At 40.8% G+C, this 24,629-nt stretch overlaps 1 protein-coding gene and 1 long non-coding RNA gene across 7 annotated transcripts in view; one reads left to right on the plus strand and one right to left on the minus strand.

Moving 5' to 3' along the window:
* LOC129783152 (protein Hook homolog 3-like) overlaps positions 1 to 24,629 on the minus strand; it is a 124,940-nt gene that overhangs the window by 13,081 nt on the left and 87,230 nt on the right. For all 6 annotated transcript variants that reach the window (XR_008745136.1, XM_055792993.1, XM_055792992.1 and 3 more), the window contains 5 exons: positions 24,137 to 24,247; positions 7,295 to 7,382; positions 6,707 to 6,776; positions 3,467 to 3,607; positions 1,781 to 1,868 (listed from right to left, as the gene is read on the minus strand). Coding sequence is in view for 5 of the 6 variants with exons in the window: in XM_055792993.1 (XP_055648968.1) it covers positions 1,781 to 1,868; positions 3,467 to 3,607; positions 6,707 to 6,776; positions 7,295 to 7,382; positions 24,137 to 24,247 (498 nt within the window). In the remaining variant the exon portion in view is untranslated. The remainder of the gene's footprint in view (positions 1 to 1,780; positions 1,869 to 3,466; positions 3,608 to 6,706; positions 6,777 to 7,294; positions 7,383 to 24,136; positions 24,248 to 24,629) is intronic.
* On the plus strand, positions 8,834 to 15,231 carry LOC129783175 (uncharacterized). The gene is made up of 2 exons (XR_008745149.1): positions 8,834 to 8,889; positions 14,001 to 15,231. It is a non-coding gene; the product is annotated as an uncharacterized LOC129783175 (long non-coding RNA).

A 24,629-nucleotide genomic window follows, 5' to 3' on the forward strand; every position in this document is an offset into this window, starting at 1 on the left:
TCACTGTCTAAACCAAAGCCTCAAAAAAAGGCTAGATTTAAAATTACAATAAATAAAGGTATATTTCATTAGACTGAGATTATTTACAATACTCGCTACATCTGAGAATATCTTTCATAAACACATTGCTCAAAAAGTAAATCACAAAACAAAGCTTTATATGTCAACTACTGAAAATAACAAAACTCACAAGAAAAAAAAAAATGACCTGTCTTATCATAAATGCTTTCTCTGGGTTCCTAAACTGTAAAAGTGAAGTTTCATTTTCTGGTATGTAAATATAATAGGCTAGGTGCATTTTAAGAAATATCATCAGAAGTTTTCAGGAGAATGTTAAATTTAGCAATATTATAATCAAACTTGTCAAATGGAACTGCTAAAAACTCCTGTCTGTATTCACTAAGCTTGAATTTCAAGTATATTTAAATGCATTCCTTGACAAGACAGGATGAAATCCTGACTCCAATGAAGTGAACAGAGGTTTTCCTCTTGATTTTCAGTGGGACCATGATTTGCCTTCAGCTCCCACAACTCTTCTTGCCAGAGTGGAGCTGAGAGCAACAAAGATCCTTTTTCCGAGAGACTAACAGCATGTCAGTAAAGTTGTGTTATTCTTCATGCCAATACCAAAGTATCTGTGCTCTGATCTCACTGAGCTAACAAGGCAGAAATGTTTATGAGAGCATGAGAAAGGTGAAGACTTAGCTGAGAATTACTTAGATTGTTGCACTGCTGAGGAAACCCTAAGATTTCTCAGCCTTTCGTACATGCATAACAGAAACAATATCAATTGGGTTGGGCTTTTTAAGACTTCCTACATAAAAATGATAGTGATAGTGTTAGTAATAAGGGTTCCATTCAACTGGACACTATTAAACAGTGCCCCTGTTAAGGATGCCAAAGATCAAAGATTCTGTTGAGTCTGTTTACCACAAAACATGCAAAGAGTATATTCAGATTTTAATCACCCTGAAAAATTTGGTTTTGACTTGTAACCAAGACAGCAAAGAATATAATGGAATGACATAATAGTCTAGACCCATTTTAAAATTAATTATAAGTTAATTCTTAATAATATTTTTCTAAATAGGAAATCACTGCTTTCAGGACAGTTCTATAGCTTCTACTCTCAAATAAGGGAGGTGGCAAATAAAATTTTCAGTGGAAGATTATAATTTGTGTTCCCACACTAACCCTGTGACAATGTCTTTATTTTAAATATTAAAATGTATAGTATCTAGGTATACAGAAATAGAAAATATTGCACTGTGTCAAAGGACTGCTCATTTGACTTTTAGTTTTGGCTTGCATGACATCTTGCCTTAGAGATACACATTTATATCAGCAATTACTGGGTTTCCATTGGCAAGAAAGGTATTTACTACTATGAAGAACAGTTAAACAGAAATACCTTGGGATATTTTGCTAAGAAATGGAAAATCAATGTATCCTTAATTTCCTAAAAATGTCTCTAATAACATTTTTTTAAATAAAGCTGAGTTTACCACTGGAATGGGCACATTGAAGGGGAAAAAATATTTAATTCCTTTTCTACAAAGAAAGTTTTTATTTATTCTAGAAAAACATTTCATTTTAAATTTCTCATTGAGAAAAATACAGTTTAAAAGTAAGGCCATAACAGCACATATGGAAAGCTACCAGAAATCCATATCTGCATTATTTCTTCATGATGTAACAAGAGCAAGAGATATTATGTAAAGCTGAAAGGTAGGATAATAGCAATTACTTGAACACAAGTTTTACATACATTTCTACTTACATCTTCAGCTTTTGCATCTTGCTCCTGCAAAGACTTCTGTAGTTCTTCAACCTGGGACTGTACTTCTAGCAGTCTCTGATTTACCAGCCTAGGAAATAGATAAAATTTATTTTTCAGAAACAATGAATTACAACATGATGAAATTCAAGATGTTTAGTGTGAAGCATTATCAGGACATCTATGAAAGAGATACAACACTATTTCTTTATTCAAAATTGCATTTGGTTTATGTGACAAGGTTTTGGTAGTGGGGGGAGGGGGGCTGCAGGGGTGGCATCTGTGGGAAGAAGCCAGGAGCTGTCCTGTGCTGGACACAGCCATTACAGCTGGCTCTGAAATGGACCCACCACTGGTCAAAGCTGAGACAATCAGAGAAGGTGGTGGTACCTCTGAAAAAGCATATTTAAGAAAGAGCAAAACACTGCCTTGGAGTGAGGAGTGAGGAAAAAAGTATGAGAAACAATCCTGCAGGCACCAAGGTTGGAGAAGAAGGAGGGAGAGAAGGTGCTCCAGGTGTCGGAGCAGATATTCCCCTGCAGCTAGTCAAAAGGACCACAGTGTTCCAGGTATTCCCTGCAGCCTGTGGAGAGGACCATGCCAGAGCAGATATCCACACTGCAGCCCAGGGAGGACCCCATGCCAGAGCAGGTGGATATTCCCCAAAGGGCCTGTGGCACAGGAGGCATGGGGAACGCAAGGTTGCAGTCAGTCCATAACAGTTCCTCTCTGCTGCTCCTTCCTCCTGATGCTTTTTCCCTGCTCCAGCGTGAGTCCTTCCACAGGCTGCAGTCCTTCAGGAAAAATCTGCTCCAGCATGGGTTCTCACGAACTGCAATTCTCTCAGGAAATATCCAACTGCTCCAGAATGAAGTCCTCCATGGGCTGCAGGGGAATCTGCTCCAATGCCTGCAGCACCTCCTTCTTCTCTGACCTTGGTGTTCACACTGCTGTTTCTCACTCTTTTTCTCTGTTTGTCTGTCCAGTGTTTTTGCCCTTTCTTAAATATGTTTTCACAGAGGTACCACCAACTTTTCTGATTGGCTCAGCTTTGGCCTGTGGTGGGTCTTCTGCAGAGCCAGCTGGAACTGGCTGTGACTGGTCTAAGATTCTTTCTGCTGACTTTGTCCTCACTGATCACAGTATTCTGTGGATGAAGCAAGACAGCTAAAACCTACTGCATACTACAGTAAGAGAAAATTCAGTACATAAAATAATGGACATTTTTTTATCACCGTAATTTTCATAAAATACTCAGTTTTACAAAAACTAGATCATCTTGACAGAAGCTCTAACATCTGTGAACATACTTTTAAAGAACAAAATAGGAAACAGAAGGGAAGATGGAAAATGTACAGGGAATGGATGATCAGTAGGGAAGATAGGGGATTCTTTTTGTTATACTTGCTTTACAGAAGGAGAAGCTGAAATAATACATGGTTCATTTTGTGAGCTTTTGCATCATTCCAATTGCAGTCTATTACAGAATTCTTTAGCTCACACTGCAGGCTCCAGACACTGGAACAGCATTGAATGACTAAGTAGACTCACAGGCTGGTTGAGATACTTTTTGATAGGGCTAACCACATTTTTTTACATAAGGAACATGGCCTTGTCAACAGTCTGCTAAGACAGAAGTGTACGGCATTGTTAGGAAAGTCACTGGAACAAAGGACAATACTTCCTTACCTGTTCTCTGTCTCCAATTCATTCTTCCGTAAATTTGTACCATCAAGCAAGCTCTGCAACAAGGTGATCTTTTCATTGTCACAATCTTCTTGGTTCAGCTTTAACATCTTGTTCTCATGCTGAAGGTGAATAAGTTTCTCCCTAAACAAATAAAATCTACTAGAAGCAGCTTGCCATTTTCTATAAAGAATAGAACAGTTTACCACAGGATGTATAAAGATAACAAAGATCTTTACCAGTTTTAGAAATAGATGAAACTACAATTCACTCTTGATCTCCAAATTCAAACTTGATTAAAAAAGACTGCAATTGTACAAAACACAGAAGAGGAACATTGCCTAAGGGCCCAGATTAGATCTGAGAACAAGGTCAGACAGACAGGTAGTAAGCAGAGCTGGGTATCAGGGTATCAAAGGATACAGGTTGTAAACTTAGCTATCAATAAACTACTGCATGAACCTGGGCAAGTCACTTCCCTCCTCTTGGCCTTCCCCCCTGCAGCCTCCATGAATGTCACTGTATTGAGTCTGGCTGGGATGGAGTTAACTTTCTTCATACAAGCCCATATGGTGCTGTGTTTTGGATTTGTGGCTAAAACAGTGTTGATAACACACTAATATTTTGGCTATTGCTGGACAGTGCTTGCACAGAATCAAGGTTTTTGGTTTTTTCCCCACTCTTCTCCAGCCCAGTGAGTAAGCTGGGCATGGGCAAGAGTTTGGGAGAGGACACAGCTGGGACAGTTGACCAGAATTAGACAAAGGGATATTCCATACCATATAATGTCATGATCAGCAATAAAAACTGGGGTAGAGGAAGAAGGGGGAGGGATTTTTTTGTGTTCGGAGACTGGTTGGGCATTGGTCTACCTATGGGAGATGGTGAGTGACTGCCTTTGCATCACTTGGGTTTCTTTTCCCTCTTTCCACCTATTAAACTGTCTTTATCTTAACCCATGAGTTTTCTTGCTTTTGCTCTTCCTATACTCTCCCCTGTCCCTTTGGGGTTGTGTGGGTGCTTAGCTGCCACCCAAGGTCAACCCACAATAGTTGCTTAACTTGTTTATTTAGAATGAGTCCAACCAAGAGCCCACAGACTGAATCTACTTTGTGAAAGAAACACTTTCACCCAGTCTGCAATTTTTCTCTATGGGATGAGAAAAGATGGTTGAACAGAAAATCTTTTCTGAATGGCCAGATACTCTTTTTGCTAGCTTACAGTGGAGAGATTCAAACTCTGTTGTCATGGAGAAGATAGAAGAGCAGTAGTTGCTATTCCTGTGAGTGGGAGCCCCTTCCCATCAGCAAAAGAGGCCCCCTGCAACCTTCATGCTTCATTGGAATCAGTGGCAGCGGCCCATCTCTGTAGATCAGGACGAAGCAATCTTCCCAGCTCAACCACTACTACTGTCCATCTTTCTGAAGTAAGCAAGGAGGCCAAGTTTAGCGTGTCCAGACAGCCAGCACAGATGTATGTTAGCCTGAAACCAAGCTTCTGGAGCTGCTGAAGGTAAAGAGGCAGTGAAGTCTACATGGCTTTGCCCAGGTATTTACAGCATTTAGGATCCTGTTCTCTCCTGTACAAATCATTTGAATGTTCATGCAATAACCCCCTACTTTTGTAATACTGCCTCAAAGCATTACTCTCCTTCTCTGCTGCTAGAGAACAAAACTGAAAGGAACTACTCTTATAGCAATGCACAGCAACATGGCTGGAAGAGAAACAACTTGTTTCTGTTATTACTTACCTAGCAAGATATCCTTTAACTACTCTATAAAGTTTCCCAAACCCATATGCAACTTTCCAAATATTGAAATAGTTTTACCAACTTTTGCAGAGGAAAACATGAGTTCCTAAAGATCTTGCAGACTTCTGAGATGTGAGTGGCCCTTAATGACTTCAAGTTACAGTGATACCAGGCACTCTGGCAAGGCTAAACACAAACATTTTAAACCATAGTGATTTTCAGTCCTGTCCCTTCTCTTTCTTCTAATAGTGCATGGCTGTTCTAATGCCATAATGCAAATGCATTTTAAAATCTATTCTTCATTTTGACAATTTTAATATTTTTTCCCCATACATGGAAACATAGAATGGTTTGGGTTGGAAGAGACCTTAAAGATCATCTAGTTCCAACCCCCTTGCCATGGGCAGGGACACCTTCCATTAGACCAGGTTGCTCAAAACCACATCCAACCTGGACTTGAACACTTCCAGGGATGGGGCATCAACAACTTCTCTGGGCAACTTGTTCCAGTATCTCACCACTCTCACAGTAAAGAATTTCTTCATAATATCTAATCTACATCTACACTCTTTTAGTTTAAACCATTACCCCTTGTCCTATCACTACATGCCCTTGTAAAAAGTCCCTCTCCAGCTTTCCTGTAGGCCCTCTCTTCATTCTCCCAGTCCTTGCCTTTGCCTTCGGCGACTTGGGCGGTGTGGCTGAAGCACTTCCTGGTGAAGATCGAGGCAAAAAAAGTTGTTGAGTACCTCAGCCTTCTCCATTTCCTGGGTAATCAGGTCTCCTGTTTCCTTCCAGAGACAGCCCATGTTTTCCCTAGTCTTCCTTTTATTACCAATATACCTGTAGAAGCTTTTCTTGTTGCAATTGACTTCCCTGGCCAGATTTAATTCTGTCAGGGCTTTAGCTTTTCTAACCTGGTCCCTGGATGCTCAGACAATTTCTCTCTATTCCTCCCAGGCTACCTGTCCTTGCTTCCACCCTCTGTAGGCTTCCTTTTTGTGTTTGAGTTTGTCCTAGAGCTCCTTGTTCATCCATGCAGGCCTCCTAGCATTTTTGCCTGACTTCCTCTGTTGGGATGCATCACTCCTGTGCTTGGAGGAGGTGATCCTTGAATATTAACCAGCTTTCTTGAGCCCTTCTTCCCTCCAGGCCTTTATCCCAATAACAATACAATAACAATATATTCCATTGTTACAAACATTTTTGTCTGTTAAAGTACATAAGTTGCAATTGTATGAATTCTTTGCAGGAGGAGAAAACCAACTTGAATATGAAGGGTTCCTTTGTTTCTCCTTTTGAAACAAGACAAACTTGAGAGAGATCAAGTGAATCTTGTCTATAAGCATAAAGGGTGCTATTGTATGAAAATCCAAAGGGAAGGAGAACAAACGCTAATCTTAGAATTTTTCGAACACTGAAAACCAGATAGGAACGGTCATTTATTTGCACATTCTAAGGCTTAAGCAGAATAAAAATATGAGTTAACTTACTTGATTTCAGGAGTAACAATTTCCACTGCTAGACTGTCTGAAGGTTCATGGCTTACCAGGGGCATCAGTGCTGTGTCAGGAAAAGAAAGAGATATAAAGTATACCAGGAAAAATAGTAACTTTCTTTTAAAAGACCAGGAATAAACTTTTTTTCTACAAGTTGATAGATTTACAGTAATGTTCTTGAGTAATTGGGAAATAATAGAAATGTCAGGCCTCTAGCAAGAAGGAAAGGCAAGCACAACACAATGTGGAGAAAAATCAATGATCCTATTTTCACCCATTTTAGAGAACTGATTTTATGTTGGATAGTTTACTGATTGGTTTACATAAAAATTAAAACAATACAACGTAACACATGGAAATGAATTGCAGCATATGAATAATTATGTAGGCATGACGAAATTGTTACATATAGGTTTATATATACATATATATAAACATACATATACATACATATATATATGTTTATATATACATATAGGCTATAGGTTTACTATCTGCTAAATAAAGACATATCCAGTATTCTCCAGAAGACATCTGTGTACTTTAGAAAAGATATATTTAATTTCGTTTTTTGTCTCTTACCTGTAGTGGTGAGTTGACCTTCCTGTGCTTGTATACATCGGAGCTCTTCAATACTTTCTTTTAAAGAATCTCTTTCTGCTCTTAATCTCTGAATAATAGGAACAACAATAATATTAGTCTTGGAACTACAAATCCATCCTTAACACTAAGCACATCGCCACAAGGCTAGCATCAACACTTAAAAAAGAAATTATATGCAACTCAAGAGATGATTTTCATGTGAAGGAATTTCAACTTATTTTGGAATAGAATTAATATCAAACAATTTGTGGAAACAACAATATTTTTAAGAAGGTTTGCTGCTGCATATCACACTTGCTAGGCTAAAGATATCAGAGAAAAAGCTTACAAAATAAAAGAATTGCAGAATGGTTGAGGTTGGAAGGGACCTCTGGAGGTCATGAAATCTGATGTCCCTTATCAAGTCTCTCAGTATTCTCTCTCTACACTGGTTGTCTTGTCTATTATAATATGGAAGAACAACAAGCTAAAGGAGGCCCCTGGAATCTTGCAGCTTTGGACTCCAAACTTTCATACTTTTTGTAAAACACATTGCTTCTATTGTTAAATTCTTTGCTAAATATTTTATCACACTAATAGGCTGATAATCTGTAGAGGTTATTTTCAACCAGAAGATTTGTTTGTTCTTAATATAACCTATGAAACCCATACAGTATCTTCATAAATTTAATGTGCTCCGTTTGATACTTGTTCTAAACTAATTTTCAGCAGACTGAACTGAAACCCTTTAGTACTATAGAAATTTGGCATAGATACAAGCCTCCTGCTTATATGAAATTTAACTTTGGCATTGATTGTGCAAGTGTTACAGTACTTATTTTTGCATGGGATTGAAGACACTGCCAAGAAATGTGGGATTGTCTTGATTACTGTAAGGAAGGCATTTAATTGTAAAGAAGTCGTAGATTAGCAATGAAAAAAATGTAGGAACTAGGAGAAATAATTAATGAGAACATGAAAAAATTTCTGTAGCTTAGAGAGGAAGGAGTATGACTGAATAGTGAAATATGAGCTTATTAGGAGTTTTGGCTTGGAGGTGTATGTTTCTAGAGTAAGAAGACTTGCCAGGATATTTCAAGAAAAGCGGAGAGGAAAAGAAAATTTTATTTTTTAAATATAAAAGCATCTGAAGATAAACAAATACTCTAGAGGAGACTTCTTTTAGAAAATCAGTGTCTGATCTAAACACCATTCAAGACAATGTGGTGTGTAATCTTGTGTGTGTTTGTGGTGGTGAGGTGGTCTTTTCATAGACTTAACTGGGTTCCATTGTTTCATGTGGACTTGTGATAACATCTAGAAATTTGATCACAAGGGACCACTGCTTAACTTTATGCTAATTTAAACTGTTCAGGCATAAATTCTCATGGAAACTTATAGATGTATATTGTGTGATTCATGATGGGGGGAGGTCTTTTTTTGTGTGACTGTCAACTCTTTGACCATATAGTATTTGTGTAACTTAACATCTATTTAGATCTTCCCTGCATTTTTAACATATTTCCTTCCTTTTCCTGTTATAGGTAAGCAACTTGAAGAAAATTTTAAAAGGAATAATGGATTATAACCATGAGGTAAGAATATTCTTAAGTAATCTACATTCACTTATCTTTTGTTATATATCTTCAATGTACAATGTAGTCTGCTGATTTTTAGGTCTGGACTTTTTCAGTGTTGGGCACTCAAGGAGTCTTGTAGCCTGTTCTCATGTGTTAGCCCTCTCAAAATTGATTGCCCACATTACCATACAATCATGTATGATGGAAGGTACCTCCAGAGGTCATGCAATCCAAAGTTGTTTTGTTTTTCCAAAGCAGGGCCAACAAGAGATGATTGCTCAGGGCCTTGTCCAATTGATGTTTTAATACCTCCAAGGATGGAGATTCCACAGCCTCTCTGGGCTGGAGTTCCAGCATTTAACTACCTTCATGGGGGAGAAAAAGGCTTTTCCTTGCATCAAACCAGAATTTCCTCTGTTGCCTCTCATTCTATCACGGTGCATTTTTGAGAAGAGGCTGGCTCCATTTTCTCTACACCTTCCCTTCCTCTAGGTAGTTTTAGACAGCAATACAAAACTCACCTGAGCCTTCTCTTCTCAAGGCTGAACAAACCCAGATCTCTCAGCTTTTCCTTGTACATCACATGCTCCAGCTCACCAATTGTCTTGGTAGCCCCCACTGGACTTATTACGGTATGTCAGTATCTGTTTTTTACTGAGGAGTCCAGAACTAGATACAGGACTCCAGGTGCGGTCTCACAAATACTGAATAGAGGGGAAGAATCACTTCCCGTGATGCATTGTCTGTGTTCTTGCTAATATGTGGTTGGCCTTCTTGGCTGCAAGGATACACTGCTGCTTCCTGTTGTTGTCCACCAGGACCCCCAGGTTCTTTTCTGCAACATTGCTTTCTAGCCAGTTGGCCCCAGCCTCTACTGGTGCAGTGTGTTACTCCTCCCCAGGTGCAGGACTTGGCATTTGTTCTTGTATTTCATGAAGTTCTTGCCAGTTCACTTCTCCAGCCTGTCAAGGTCCTTCTGGATAGAGGTTCTACCTTACGGGATATTGATAATTTCCCCCAATTTGGTATTGTCTGTGAACTTACTGAGAGTGTACTCTGTACCATCGTCCAGGTGATTAGTAAAGATAGCAAACAGTACTTGCCCCAGTATCCATTCCTTAAGGATGTTGCTAGTAACCATTTGTCAGTTGGACTTTGTACCACTGATCACAACCCTCTTAGCTGAACAGTCCAGCTAATTTTGCATCCACCCTATTGTCCACTTATCCAGTCCATATTTCACCAATCTGGCTAAAAGGATACAATGGGAGACTGTGTCAAAGGCCTCATTACAGTTGAGGTAAATGACATTCACTGCTTTCCCCTTAGTTATGAGTTTCCTGTTCATCCATAGTGACCTTCCATGGTTGCTCAATTTCTTGCATGTTGGAATGGATGTTTGCTGTGCTTTGAGAAGGTTGTCCTTGAAGACCAACCAGCTGTCTTGGGCCCCTTTGCCTTCCAGGACAATTTTCCTAGTAGCAGATACAAGCTGAAATCTATTCTCCTGAAATCCAGGGCTGTGATTCTTCTATTTCATTTGTCAGGATTTTTATCTCCACCATTTTTTGATCATTACAGCCAACCTACCCTTGATTTTTCACATCCCTTAACAGTTTTTCCTTGTTTGTAAGTAACAGGTTCAGGAGAACATCTCCCCTAGTTGGTTCATAAGTCATCAACATAAAGAAAATTATTTTCATTACTCTCAATCTTCTGGATTGCTTGTATCTAGACATGTTGCCCTTTCAGCAGATATCTGTGTGTTTTAAGCCTTACAGTACCAGGGCCTGTGATTGAGGCTGCTTTTTTGCTTTCTAAAAGAGGCATCATATACTACTTCTTAGTCAGGCTGTCTGTAACAGACACCTACCACAATGTTACCTGTGTTGGTCTGTCTGCTCAACTTGACCAACAGGTGTCTGACTGGCTTATCACTCATTCCAAGGCGAAGCTCCATGTATTCAAGCTGCTCCTCTGCATAGAGCATCCATGGCAACACTCCAGCTATATGAGCTAGCCTTCCACTCCTTTGTGCCTTTCCCATCATACTGTCCCCCATGCCATGACTTCAGGTTATGGTAATCCTTCCCCGACTTAACTAATTTAAAGTAGTCCTTGCTATCTTAGTGAGCCTATCAGCAAAGACTCTCTTGCCCTGCTTTGTCAGATGGATTCTGTACCTGATCAGCAGTTTTCATTCCTCAAAGTGAGCCTCATGGTCATAAAAATGAAAGCCCTGCCTGCGACACCAGGTTTTGATCTTCTGTGTGCATCCACTCATACCTGAGCCTTCTTCCCTCACTGGAGGGATTGAGGAGAACACCTCCCTTCCCCTCTGAGACCTGAGTCTCTGGCAAGCAGCAAACCTACCAAGACGTCAAGTCAGGTCTGGAGATGGACACCTTCATCCCCTGCAGGAGAGAGCCTCCAGTAACTATCACCCTTATGTTGTGTGGACAGTTGGCTGAGGCTCACTGGCTCTGATGCCTTCCCTGAAGGGAGGTAATCTTCCTCACTTGTTCCTGGTGCAAATATTCTGTCAGAGCTTCATTATTAGTCTGATAGTTAAGTTTTAGAATACAAACAGGAGACATTTTTGATAATGATTCTGTTTTGGTGATGTCTTTAAACTGTGCCTCTGAACTTTCTCCTCTCTTCCAACCGAAGACTGCTTCTTTCTCCTCCCCTTCCCTGGGAAGAGAAGAGGGGGAGGAAAAGCACTTTTTATCATCTCCCCATTGTAGTTAATTAAAATGTTTTAATTGAGTGTTAGTCTAACCACTCTGTTATATAGGAGGGTGTTATGCAAATTTAAAGATTAATCACTCCATATGACAAAGTTTTTCAGTGGTGAATCTTCGTCTCTGAAATCTGAATCTAGTTTGAGTGATGTTTTGTAGTAAATTGGTTAGCACAGTGTGATGCATAGTCTGTTCATTGCATGGGAATATTTCTTGTCCCAAGAAACAATATTCACCTCTTATAAATATGATGAGGAAGATGACTGCAAATACAATGCTTTAGAACAAACAGATTTTTCTAAAAAACTGAGTACCTGAAGTCAGATTCATAAGTCCATATTCAGTAAATGGTCACCCCTCCAAGTGCTGAATATCCATGCTAAAGTTACTATTTTGAGAATAGATGTTTGAGTAAATGTTTTCTGTCCTGACTTATTTGATCATAGTTGAACTTATTGGCAGGCTATAAGTACATTTTAGAATTAATTTTCATGGTTTTTGACATATGTTTTTCAGTATGTGCCCTTATACTTGCACCAGTGCCCAAAGTCTGTAGCTACTTTTGACTTTTCATTTAAAGTTTAAAAGGATCTTTCATTGTAGTCTTTTGGTACACACATCTTCACTGTTCTTCAAAGAACAGTTTGCTTTTAGCTTCTGAATTAATGAATACTGATAACTATAATTAAAATCATTCAGTCATAGAACGTTAGTATAGCTATGACAGAACTATGGCAGCTCCTTTTCAGCTAGTTGGTATATATGATTGTTAGGAGTCTAACAACTTTATTACCTAAGTCAGCAAGCAATAATGATTGATTTACTAAATTGCACAAATATAAATCTACAAGTGTGTTAAGTGTGACACAAACACATGCCCCCTACTGTAGTGATGATTTTGGCAACAGCAGATACGTATTTGATTCTGCTACTTAGCCTTATTTATACTTTTGTTACCAGGGTCTTCCTCCCTGCCTCTGCAAAGCCCTTTTACACAGTATAGGTGAGAAAAATGCTTGGGTTTTACCTGGTGCAGCTAAAAACCTTTGAAAAGCTTTTTTATGACAATTTATTTAATTGTAGAGAAGTGTCATAACTTCTTGCTTGAAAGAGAAAAGTCTCTCGGTAATCTCTCTCTACACTGGTTGTCTTGTCTATTATAATATGGAAGAACAACAAGCTAAAGGAGGCCCCTGGAATCTTGCAGCTTTGGACTCCAAACTTTCATACTTTTTGTAAAATGTTCTGCTATTTATTTTCCTCAAATAAATGAAAGGTGTCTGTTTCATCACAAGACATTTATTCTGGAGCCTAACCTTCCTTTTGTTGTATATGTCATTGAGTTTTGTTGCAGTATTAAAATTGTCAGTTACATTTATTCCATAATCCTAAATGACTCTTTCACTTCCATGTGCCCCCTCTCTCTCACCATGCCTCCCTCTACCCCTTGTACTCACTTGCCTGCATTCTCCTTCTAGTCCACCTTCTCTCCTGCACCCACCTTCTCTTCCTAGCTCTACCTCCCTTTCTCTCTCGTCTTCTCTTTTGCCTTCCCTCTCTCATTCTTTCTCGCCTTCTCTTAGACTCCTTCTCACTGCTTTGCTCACCTTTTTACCCTCTCTTGCCTACTCTCCCTCACCTTCTCTCTCACTCTGGCTCTTTTGCACTCACCACTTCTCTCACAGTCATCGTGATCCACCCCCCCGCCGCAGATACCTTTTCTCACCCTCTCATGCTTTCTCTTCATTCTTTTTGTATTTACATTTACTCTCTTTAATTGCATGTTGTACACTAGGTCAGGTCCTTTACTCATGGCTGAAAAATTAGTTGGTTTTGGCTCTGGACGTGCTAAGTATCCTTAGATTAGACTTACAAAACTTTTAGACCAAGTGTTTTACAAACTGAGATTTATTATTCACTCATGCTAGATGTCTTTTATTGAAGTAAAACATTTCTTACTTTGCAATGGTATGATTTAGGAATTCAGACTTACTTTATTCCAGATGGAAAGCTTTTAGGCATTAGATAATTTTAATGAAAAAACTTAAAAATAATTAATTCATCAAGTGCTGTTGATTAGCTTTTTTTAGGCCTACCTACGTTACCTTTCCTTACCTGGACAAATCTTGTTCTTGATAACCTTGAAACTAAAACTTTGTTATTAGTTGAGACAGCTTTCCAAAATGTCACCTTTGTCAAGTGATAAGTATGGGTTTATATTTTGAAATGCATATATGAGCTGGTGCAATTTTTTTTAGTTTCTTTAAAGATGGATTTGAAAACTATGCCAAATTAGAGTAAGTGCTTCCTATTGCCTCTGAATCATCTTTGTATTTTGTAATGCATGTGTACGTATTTATAGTGATGTACATATGTATGCAGATTCTAGGGCAACAGATTAATGACTTCACTCTTCCTGATGTTAACCTGATTGGAGAGCACTCTGATGCTGCAGAGCTTGGGAGAATGCTTCAGCTTATTTTGGGATGTGCTGTGAATTGTGAACAGAAGCAAGGTATTAAATTTTGAAAGTATGTTTTGCTTCTAGGGTAGTTAATGAAAATCTAACTTACTTTTTAAATCACTGAGGGAAAATGATACGCTGCTATGAGACACAAGTTTACTTTTTCTAAATCATAATACTACTTTATTTTACAGGCAATAAGTGATGTTATATTATGAGCTTTACTAAGCGTACAGGCTGGAAATGTGGAATTGGTTTTGCTTTCAATATGCATATTTTTAGTTTGGGTTCCCTGAGCTGAAAAGGGAATTCACAAATGAAAAGTCTCGCCCCCAACCTTTAACTATTCATGTGTGAGGTAGCTCTGTGAAGTGAAGAATCAACAAATGTAATTTACACATCCTTCGCTGTGACCCTTGCATTCAGGAATGTATCCCAGTATCTTAATGCATGTCAGAGAGCCTTCATTGTCACCACATGCCATCTACTGACAATTGAGACACTAGGGTTTCTGAGACTTCTGCACAGGGTTAGCACTGGAGTATGGGAGATAGTGCACTTCTGCACCAGTAGCTGGAGTCCAGGCAGGATATCCCAAGGACATCTAAACTCTCACTAGAGGCCTATATTTAAGCTACTAAATACCACCTCAGCAGTTAGTGGAAAACACTTCTGTCTCCTCTGGCTTCTGTGGTGCCAGTTCCTTACCTGACCTACAAAGTAAAATGGGGACCCATTCTGTTTCTCGCCATATATGGCAGAGTATTTGCTAAATGGTAAAAGCATTTCTTAAGGTGTTCCAGGGCCCTTGTCACATCCTTGGGTGTGTGATGTCTTATTGCTATCCAGTTCCCTTAAATTATGTTTAACTCCAGTTGAATTCAGGTAAAAATACAAAAAGTAATTCATAACACTTAAAATCACAGAATCGCAGAATGGTTGAGGTTGGAAGGGACCTCCGGAGGTCATAAAGTCCAATGTCCCTGATCAAGCAGGGCCACCTAGAGATGGTTCCCAGGATCATGTGCAGATGGCTTTTGAACATCCCCATGTATGGAGATTACACAACCTCTCGGGGCAACCTGTTTCAGTGCTCAGTCACCCTCACAGTAAAAAAGGGTTTCCTGATGTTCAGATGGAACCTCCTGTTTTTCCATTTGTGCCCATTGCCTCTTGTCTTGTCACTGGGCACTACTGTAAAAAAGCCTGGCTCCATCCCCTTTGCAGCCTACAGTAGGTCCATATCTCTTATGTACTGAGGAGCCTGGAACTGGACACAGGACTCCAGGTGTGGCCTCACCAGTGCTGAATAAAGAGGAAGGATCACCTCCCTCGACCTGCTGGCAACACTTGTCCTAATGCAGCCCAGGATACCATTTCCCCTATTTGCTGCTGCCAGGTGCCCACCAAGCCACTCTATCACTCCCCTCCTCAGTAGAGGGGGGGGGGGGGGGGGGACACGACAGGACGGATGGACAGGGACGGGACAAAATAAGATTAAAAACTCATGGGTTGAGATAAAGGCAGTTTAATAAGAAAAGCAAAGGAAACAAAAAAAAAATATATTCTCTGCTTCCCATTGGCAGGCAATGTCCATCCACCTCCTGGGAAGTAGGGCCTCAATACATGTAGTGGTTGCTCCAGAAGACAAATGCCTTAATAATGAATGCCCCCTCCTGTAGAAGAATGGCTGCAGAAGCATGGCCTTAGAATCTCTGAAGATCTGCACAATCCAGGCCTGGTATTAGAATAGGCCTGTAATCAGAATTGTACTGAAGTTGCTGTGCTGAAGTTAACAAGAAAAGTAGCCTTGAGCTATTCTTGAATGCTGAGACCGAGTAATTATGTTGTGCCAACAGGCTGTGGCTGTAACAAGATACAGCTGCTGGGAAAGCAGGTGCAGGGCCAAGAAAGATAGGGACTGGTATGGGAAAATAGGGAGTAACAAACTACAAGGCTGAAGCACAGCAACACAATTAGCTACATGGATAGAATGCTTATTTTAGTCATGATAATTAGGGGTGTGAGAACCGTGCGCGTTTAGAGACTACTAACCAATTATATTTCTGCTTTACGAATATGCATGTGTATCGGTTCTATATAAGTAGTGTTAGAAACTAACAAAGTTGAGCAAGATGCATAACTCATATTGAGCGTCTTCTTGACTCCGGCAAACCCTTCTTCCAACACCCTCCTCTTCCTCCTTTCCCTTAGCTTTTATTGCAGAACACTACTTCATATGGTACTGATATGTGGAATCGGACTCCACAATCTTATGAGATTGTAAAGTAGGTATGTTTATTCAGCGCTGGGCAGCACGGGGGGGTGGGGGGTGGTGTCACCCCACCAAAGCCGTGCACGCCTGGGGCGGCAACAACTTGTCTCAATTTATACAATCAAATGTTGCATATACATAAGGTTTCCAAATATGCCTATACATATTCATGACCCATCCCACTTCATATTAAAATTAGTTCCAAGAAGTCATTTCCATAAGTCCCTCCCAACTGTGCTTGTGTGGTGCCTCTTTGTGGGGATGAAGCTTGGTAGTTTCCCTCGCTCTGAACGTTTTACCTTTTCTCTTTGCGCAGACTCAGTTGTTCCTTGGTCTTTGTCCAAATTATAGAGTTGGTTTTAGCTACTTCTCATCAAGAACTGTCCTTCAGGAGGAGCTGTAGACTCCTTGCTTCAGTTAATTTACACAATGGTTAGTAAAACAAAGCATTATTTATCAACAACAATCTAGATAATTGTTAAGCAATTAGATCTACTAAAATTTCTTTAACCCTTTCCCTCAGTATGGAATATCTCTTTGGTCAGTTTGGGTCAGCTGTCCCATCTATATCCCCCCCAAGCTCCTGCCCAGCCCCAGCCTCCTGGCCTTTGTGGGGGGAGTTTGGAGAGACAGCCTTGATGCTGTGGGAGCGCTGCTCAGCAGTAGCCAAAACACTAGTGTGTTGTCAACACTGTTCTAGCTACAAATACAAAGCACAGCACTATGAGGGCTACTATGGTGTCCTGGTATGGGGAACATTAACTGTGTCCCAGCCAGACCCAGTACAGCACGTTGCTGGCTCATGTTCAACCTGCTGTCCAATAGGACCCCCAGGTTCTTTTCTGCCAAGCTGCTTTCCAGCTGGGTGGTGCCCAGCATGTACTGGGTGCCTGGGGTTGTTCCTCCACAGGTGCAGGACTTTGCCCTTCCCATTGTTGAATTGTATGACGTTCTTGTCAGCCCATTTCTCCAGCCTGTTGAAGTCCCTCTGGATGACAGCATGACCCTCTGGCATATCAGCCACCCCTCCCACTTTTGTGTCACCAGCAAACTTGCTGAGGGTACACTCTGACCCGTCATCCAGATCATGAATGAAGATGTTGAACAGGACTGGACCCAGTATTGACCGCTAGGGTATGCTGCCAGCTGCTAGTGTTCAACTAGACTTTGTGCCACTGATCGCCACCCTCTGGGCCCAGCCATTCAGCCAGTTTTCAATCCACCTCACTGTCTGCTCATCCAGTCCGTACAGCTTCTCTAAGAGGATCTTATGGGAGACAGTGTCAAAGGCCTTACTCAAGTCAAGGTAGTCAACACCCACTTGCTCTCCCCTCATCCCACCAAGCCAGTCATTTCATCACACAAGTCTGTCTGCCAAGTTGGTCAAGCATGACTCCCCCTTGGTGAAGCCATGCTGACTAATCCTGATGATTTTCTTGTCCTTCATGTGCCTGGAAATGGTTTCCAGGATTAGCTGCTCCATCACCTTCCCAGGGATGGAGATGAGGCTGACCAGCCTGTAGTTCCCTGGGTCCTCCTTCCTGACCTTCTAGAAGATAGGAAGGTGTACTGGTTTTGGCTGGGCTACAGTTAATTTTCTTCATAGTAGTTTGTGTGGTGCTGTGTTTTGGATTTATGACCAAAACAGTTTTGATAAATCACCCATGATTTAGTTATTACTGAACAGGGCTTACACAGTGTCAAGACCTTTTCTGTTATGCACACTGCTCTGACAGTGAGTAGGATGAGGGTGCACAAGAAGTAGGTTGGGGACACAGCTAGGACAGCTGACCTCAACTGACTGAAGGGATATTACCTACCATATTACATCATGCTTAGCAATAAAAACTGTGAGGAAGGAGGAAGAAGGGGGGTTGTTCAGAGTTATGTTGTTTGTCTTCCTAAGTAACTGCTATGCTTGATGAAACCCTGATTTCCTGGAAACAGTTGAACATCTGTTTGCTGATGGGAAGGAGTGAATGAATTCAATATTTTGCTTTGCTTGTGTGGGCAACTTTTGCTTTCCCCATTAAAACGTTTATCTCAACCCACACGCTTTCTCACTTTTACCCTTCTGATTCTCTTCCACATCCCACTGCAGGGGGGTACGTGAGCAGCATTGTGCTGCTTAGCTGCCTACCAGGGTTAACTCACAACAGAGTGACATTTGTTGTCCTCTAGTCCTCAGGCACCTTTCCCAATTACCATGATCAAGCAAAGATTATTGAGAGTGGCTTTGCAATGACATCTACCAGCTCCATCACCACTCATGGGTTTCTCACATCAGAGCACATGAACTTATGTATGTCCAGTTTGCTTAAGTATTCCCTGACGGATCCTTTTCCACCAAGAGTATGTCTTCCTTGCTCTAAATTTTCCCTCTGGTCTCTGGGAAATGGGATTCCTGAAGGCTGGTCTTGCCAGGAAAGACTGAGGCGAAGGCAGCATTCAGTACCTCAGCCTTGTTTTCATGTTCTTTGTCACTAGGTCCCCTGTCTCATTGAACAGTGGACCCACATTTTCTCTACTTTCTTTTTTCACCTATGTACTTAGTGAAGCCCTTCTTATTGCCTTTGATATCCCTGGCCAGATTCAATTCAATTTGGGCTTGAGCTTTCCTCACCTCATCCCTGCATGCTCAGACAATGTCTCTGTATTCCTCCCAGGTTACCCATCCTTGCTTCCACTCTCTGTACACTTCCTTGTTTTACTTGAGTTTGGCTAGGTCAGAGCTCCTTATTTATTCATGCAGGCCTCCTGGCATTTTTGCCTGACTTCCTATTCCTTTGGATGAAGCTCTCTCGAGTTTGGATTAAGGTGATCATTTAATATTAACCAGCTTTCTTGGGCCTCTCTTCCCTCCAGGAACTTATCCTATCAGACTCTTCCAAGCAGATCACTGAAGAGGCCAAAGCCTGCTCTCTTGAAGTCCAGGGTTGTGGTCTTGCTTTTTGCCCTGCTCCCTCCCCTCAAGATCCTCAACTCCACCATCTCATGGTCACTGCAGCCAAGATTGCCTTTGACCTTCACATCCCCAACAAGCTCCTACTTTTTGGTGAGTATGGGGTCCAGCAGAGCCAGTCTCCTCCTTGGCTCCTCTGCCACTTGGATGAGGAAGTTGTTGATGCTCTCTAGGAACTGCCTGGATTGCTTATGCCTTATTGTGTTGTCCCTCCAGCAGATATCGAGGTAGATGAAGTCCCCCATGAGGACCAGGGCCTGCAAACATGGGGCTTTTTCAAGTAGTCTGTAGAAGGCCTCATCCACTAGTTCTTCCTGGTCAGGTGGCCTATAGCAGACACCCACTACATTGTCACCCTTACCCACCTTCTCTATAATCCTTACCCATAAACTCTCAGGTGGCTCCTCATCCATCCCCAGGCAGAGCTACAAGCACTCCAGCTGCTCTCTCTTCCTAGCCTGCCCTTCCTGAAGAGCCTGTATCCCTTCATTGCAACACTCCAGTCATGGAAGCCATCCTACCATGTCTCCATGATCCCAACAAAATTGTAGCCCTGCAACTGCACACAGATCTCTAACTCCTCATGTTTATTCCCCATGCTGCGTGCATTAGTGTACAGGCACTTCAGAGATGCATCCCAGCATGTTGACGTCCTAGAAAGTGTTTGAGGGATTTCTCCACAATGGTGCCTTGTAGGCACTTCTGTGTTTACATACAAGTGCTGGAGATGACCCCACTTAAGTCCCATTTTGTTGATTTTGTGTTCCGTTCCTGTCACAACTCAAGATATTAATGATGCAAACTTCAGGTACCAGATAGCAAACAGCATCCATCGGGACCACTCACCTGCCTGCTTTCCCCCCTTACACGTGGCTCCAAGGGAAAAGCAAGTGAGCTAAAATACCATAGGATAATTTCCCCTTACCCAGGAAAGCAAGATTCAGTAGACGAGGAGGGAAATGTAAGGTAGCTCAGGGATATACAGAGTCAACACAACAGATGAAATACAGTAACTTGACACTGTCACTTTTCCAACAGTGGGAGGTTAGACAGCAGTCCCACTTCCTCCTCCTGATCTGTGTCACTGGCTTTGCCATCATCTCAGCATTTCAGACATGGAAGGAAACTAGTTGTTTCAGGCTCAGTCCAAAGACAACTGAAGAACATTACTGGACCATCCTGGAGTGTAGATATGTTGACTCTTTTGTACTGTCAGGTCTGTATGCTCCCATTTGTGAGTAAGGCAAAGGAAAAGAAGCTACAGGTAGCACCAGGTTAGTAGCCCAAAAGGATCCCAAGACTCCAACATAAGAGAAGAGGGTGACAATTTATGTAAAAATCAAAATGGTAATCTGTTCTAGAACTAGGAAGTGCCCCATGTCACTAAGAGTTCTAGGACAACCCTTAGCTCTGTGTAGGTACAGAGTTGTGTTGGCTGGTAGTTGCTCACACCAGACACAAGTCAACCCAAATGGATTCAGGACTTGTGATCCCTTTGGCAAACAGCACTTTGGTGAGGTGCATTAGGGACTTGTGTTGCCTGAACCTTGCATGGTTAATTCTGGTTTAGCTGTTGGTTCAACCCGAATATAGTGGGCATGCTGATTTTATCAACAGTCATTTCACAAAACCCTTAGATTATAAAGCTTTGATTGGTTTTACCATTGTATTAAAAAGAGCCACTCAGCAGGGAATACTGAAGTTTGATACTGGCAGCCAGAAAATACCTTGAAGTTTATTACTGGAAAGCAAGAATATTTTAAACTTGATAGATCACAAGAGAAACAGGCATCTGAGAACTTGAAATGTCAGGTAGCAGAAAGAGTTACAGGTACAGAAAAGAAGTACTCTAAGGAACAGAAAAAGCACTAGAGCTGCAATCAGTGGTAAAAGTGCTTGTGGCAGATATTGAAGAAAAAGTTAACTCATCAAATTGCATGGGCATCTATCAGCCAACACAACATATATAGAAAATTCCAAGACAGATTATTATTAAAGATATCAATCACATACTATGATACTCTGACAGAACAGACACAAGGACAAGACAACACAACATAACGTAATATCTGTGATGGGCAATTTTATTCATAGAAGCATAGAATGGTTTGGGTTGGAAGGGACCTTTAAAGATCATCTAGTCCAATCCCCCTGCCATGGGTAGAGAGATCTTTCACTAGATTAGGTTGCTCAAAGACCCATCCAACCTAACCTTGAATGTTTCCAGGGATGGTGCATCTACCACCGCTCTGGGCAACCTGTTCCAGTGTCTCGCCACCCTCATTGTAAAAAAAATTCTTCCTTAGATCCATTCTAAATCTACTGTCTTCAAGTTTAAAACCATTGACCCTTGTCCTGTCACTACAGGTCTTGGTAAAAAGTTTCTATCTTTCTTAGAATCACACTTTATATATTGAAAGGCCGCAATAAGGTCTCCCCGAAGTTTTCTTTTCTCCAGGCTGAACAACCCCAACTCTCTCAGCCTTTCTTCATAGGAGAGGTGCTCCAGCACTCTGACTGCTTTCGTGGCCCTCCTCTGGACCCACTCTAACAGGTCCATGTCTTTCTTGTGCTGGGGACCCCAGAGATGGATGCAGTACTCCAGGTGGGGTCTCATGAGAGTGGAGTAGAGGGGCAGAATCACCTCTCTCGACCTGCTGACCACGCTTCTGTTGATGCGGCCCAAGATACAGTTGGCCTTCTGGGATGCAAGCACACAATGCCAGCTCACGTCCAATTTTTCATCCACCAGTATATCCTCAAGTCCTTCTCTGCAGGGCTGCTATCAATCCATTCAGCCCCCAGTCTGTCCCGATACTGTGGATTGCCCTGACCCAGGTGCATGACCTTGCACTTGTCCTTGTTGAACTTCATGAGGTTCCCATGGGCCCACTACTCAAGTCTGCCCAGGTCCCTCTGGATGGCATCTTTCCCTCTAGTGAATCAACCATACCGCTCAGCTTGGTGTCATCTACAAACCTGAAGGTGCACTCAATCCCAGTATCTATGTCATTGATGCCACATTAAGATGTGATAATCAGGAAACAGAAAGAATAATGGGACTGAGGAAGAATAATAGGTTAAGAATCACTAACCAAAACACCGAGAGACTACTTTAGCTATGATATAGTTTTTACAGGCACCTATTCACTCAAAAGAATGCATTAAAAACCAACACTTCTTGCCAGGTGGCAAAACAGAAAACCATATCTGAAATGACTTGAAATGCAGGTCCTTCATACAAGATGAAAAGGTTTCCACCAAACAACAGGTAAGCCAAAAATACAAACTTCCCCTGAAATCTGGGATGGAGGTGGAAGGGAGGGGAGAAAACACAACAGGACCCAGTAAAAAACAGGAAAGAAAAGCAAAGCAAGAAATGAACAAGACTACTGTGAGCCTTTCCAATTTGAGTGAGGAGCAGAAAAAAGTGATGACAAGGACAGGTATATATAGTATTTAATAAATTTGGCAATATACAGAAATCTAAGACAGAAGATTTTAGATCCAAGATCTAAGAGCAGAATATAACGGAATTTTCAGCTCAAGTGCTACCTAAGTGCAAAACCTGGAAATTTATTAAAAGATTAGACAGGAAATAGGATATCTTCAGGAAAGTGTCTACAAAGATTCTGCTTGAAGGAAAAATAGACTTACACTTCAAATAAGCCTGAGCAATTAGTAACTGAAAGTGTTGGCCTTGTTTCATGTGGTACTTTAAAGTGCCAATATGCAGATTCCCCCCAAAATGTCCACAAACAGAAACCAACTGACAAAGAAACTGGACTATGCCAGAGAAACATAGAGGATCATTCTGGGCAAGAGAGAGCAAGAACAATCAGCCTCAGTCTGTTGGTGGCTGTGGATAACTGGCTAGCTGAAAAGGGTCACATAGACATAGTCCAGCTGGCTGAACAAAAATGCACATCGCTCTCAGCTTATCTGAAGTAAAGCAAAATACACTGACTTTGGCTGTCCTTGTTACACAATAACAGGAAGATTTTGGTGGGAAAAGAATGTTGCAGGTGGGAACAGATAACTACAGAAGAGAAACAAGGGGCGGGCTTGGTATTTAGGCAACTAACCAATAATGAGCTCAACTTTTGTAATATGTATGAGCTAATTATAACAAGGCATAAAAGGTGACTGTAAGAGACAATAAAGGAAGTCTGCTGATCACTCATATTGAGTGACTGTGTCTTCCCTCCGTTGCAACAGGTGGCTTAGAGAGGAAGATAATAAACTGGTATCTATACTGCATATCCATGATGACACCAGAAACTAAATCAGTGATTAGTGATCACAAGAGAAAGGGGAAATCACAATAAAGGACACATCCTTCTACAAGATTCCTAAGCTTCTTGCTACAGAGGCCTTGATTTCACAAAGAGAAACATACAGATGTTACCTCAAGGAACATTACTTTGGGGAAAAAAAAATCACTTCTGAGTTTAGTTCTAGGGAGATACCACAAAAAACCTACTTTAAATAGTTTTTCCAAATACATTACAATTATCTTTGGCATTATCTTTTTCATGGTGAATGGTGAAGAAACAACTTCAGACACTATATGTGAGGGATTTTCCTCTTGAAAATCTGTTGCATATATTTTAATACAGTCACTTTATCCCATGCAATATAAACATTAAACTTAAAAATATATTTGTACACAAACATTAGAAAATTTTAAGTGGAAAATAAAACGTATGAATTCAAAAAGCTCATCATAGAAGCCTTTTTTGATAACCATAGCTCTGTGCAATAAAGGAAAAATGTTGCTTTCACTACTACTAGAAAAATAATATAATGAAACTTACATCTTTTTCTTTTTGGAGGCTGTCTACTTTTTCTTTCAACTGTTTGCATTCATAATCTAGTTTATCAGATTTCTTGGATTCTTCAGATAATCTGTTTTGTAATTCCACTGCCTGTGAGAGCAAGAAGCAATAATTTGCCTGCAATTATTAACATTAAAAGAAAGCATATGAAAGCAAGTAGTTAAGGACCATGCACCATGAGGCAAATAAGTGAAATCTTTACCTACAGGACAGTCTAAAATTCTTTTTCATCAATTGTTATATGTTTCAGTATAACCAAAAAATTCAAATACTAGGCCTTTAGCACAAATAAAAAAAACAACAAAAAGATGTAAAGTATCTTTAAAAAATTACATACAAGTGAGGTTTACAGGAAAAGCTGTATAATCCTATGAACCAAAGAGTTTAGGAATAGTAGAATAATCCCACTTTCAGAGAAGCCAAGGAAAAGAAAAAAAATCTCAAGAAACCTTTTTTCATCTCTTTTTCTACA

Source organism: Falco peregrinus, chromosome W (assembly GCF_023634155.1).
Source record: "Falco peregrinus isolate bFalPer1 chromosome W, bFalPer1.pri, whole genome shotgun sequence".
Lineage (NCBI taxonomy): Eukaryota > Metazoa > Chordata > Aves > Falconiformes > Falconidae > Falco > Falco peregrinus.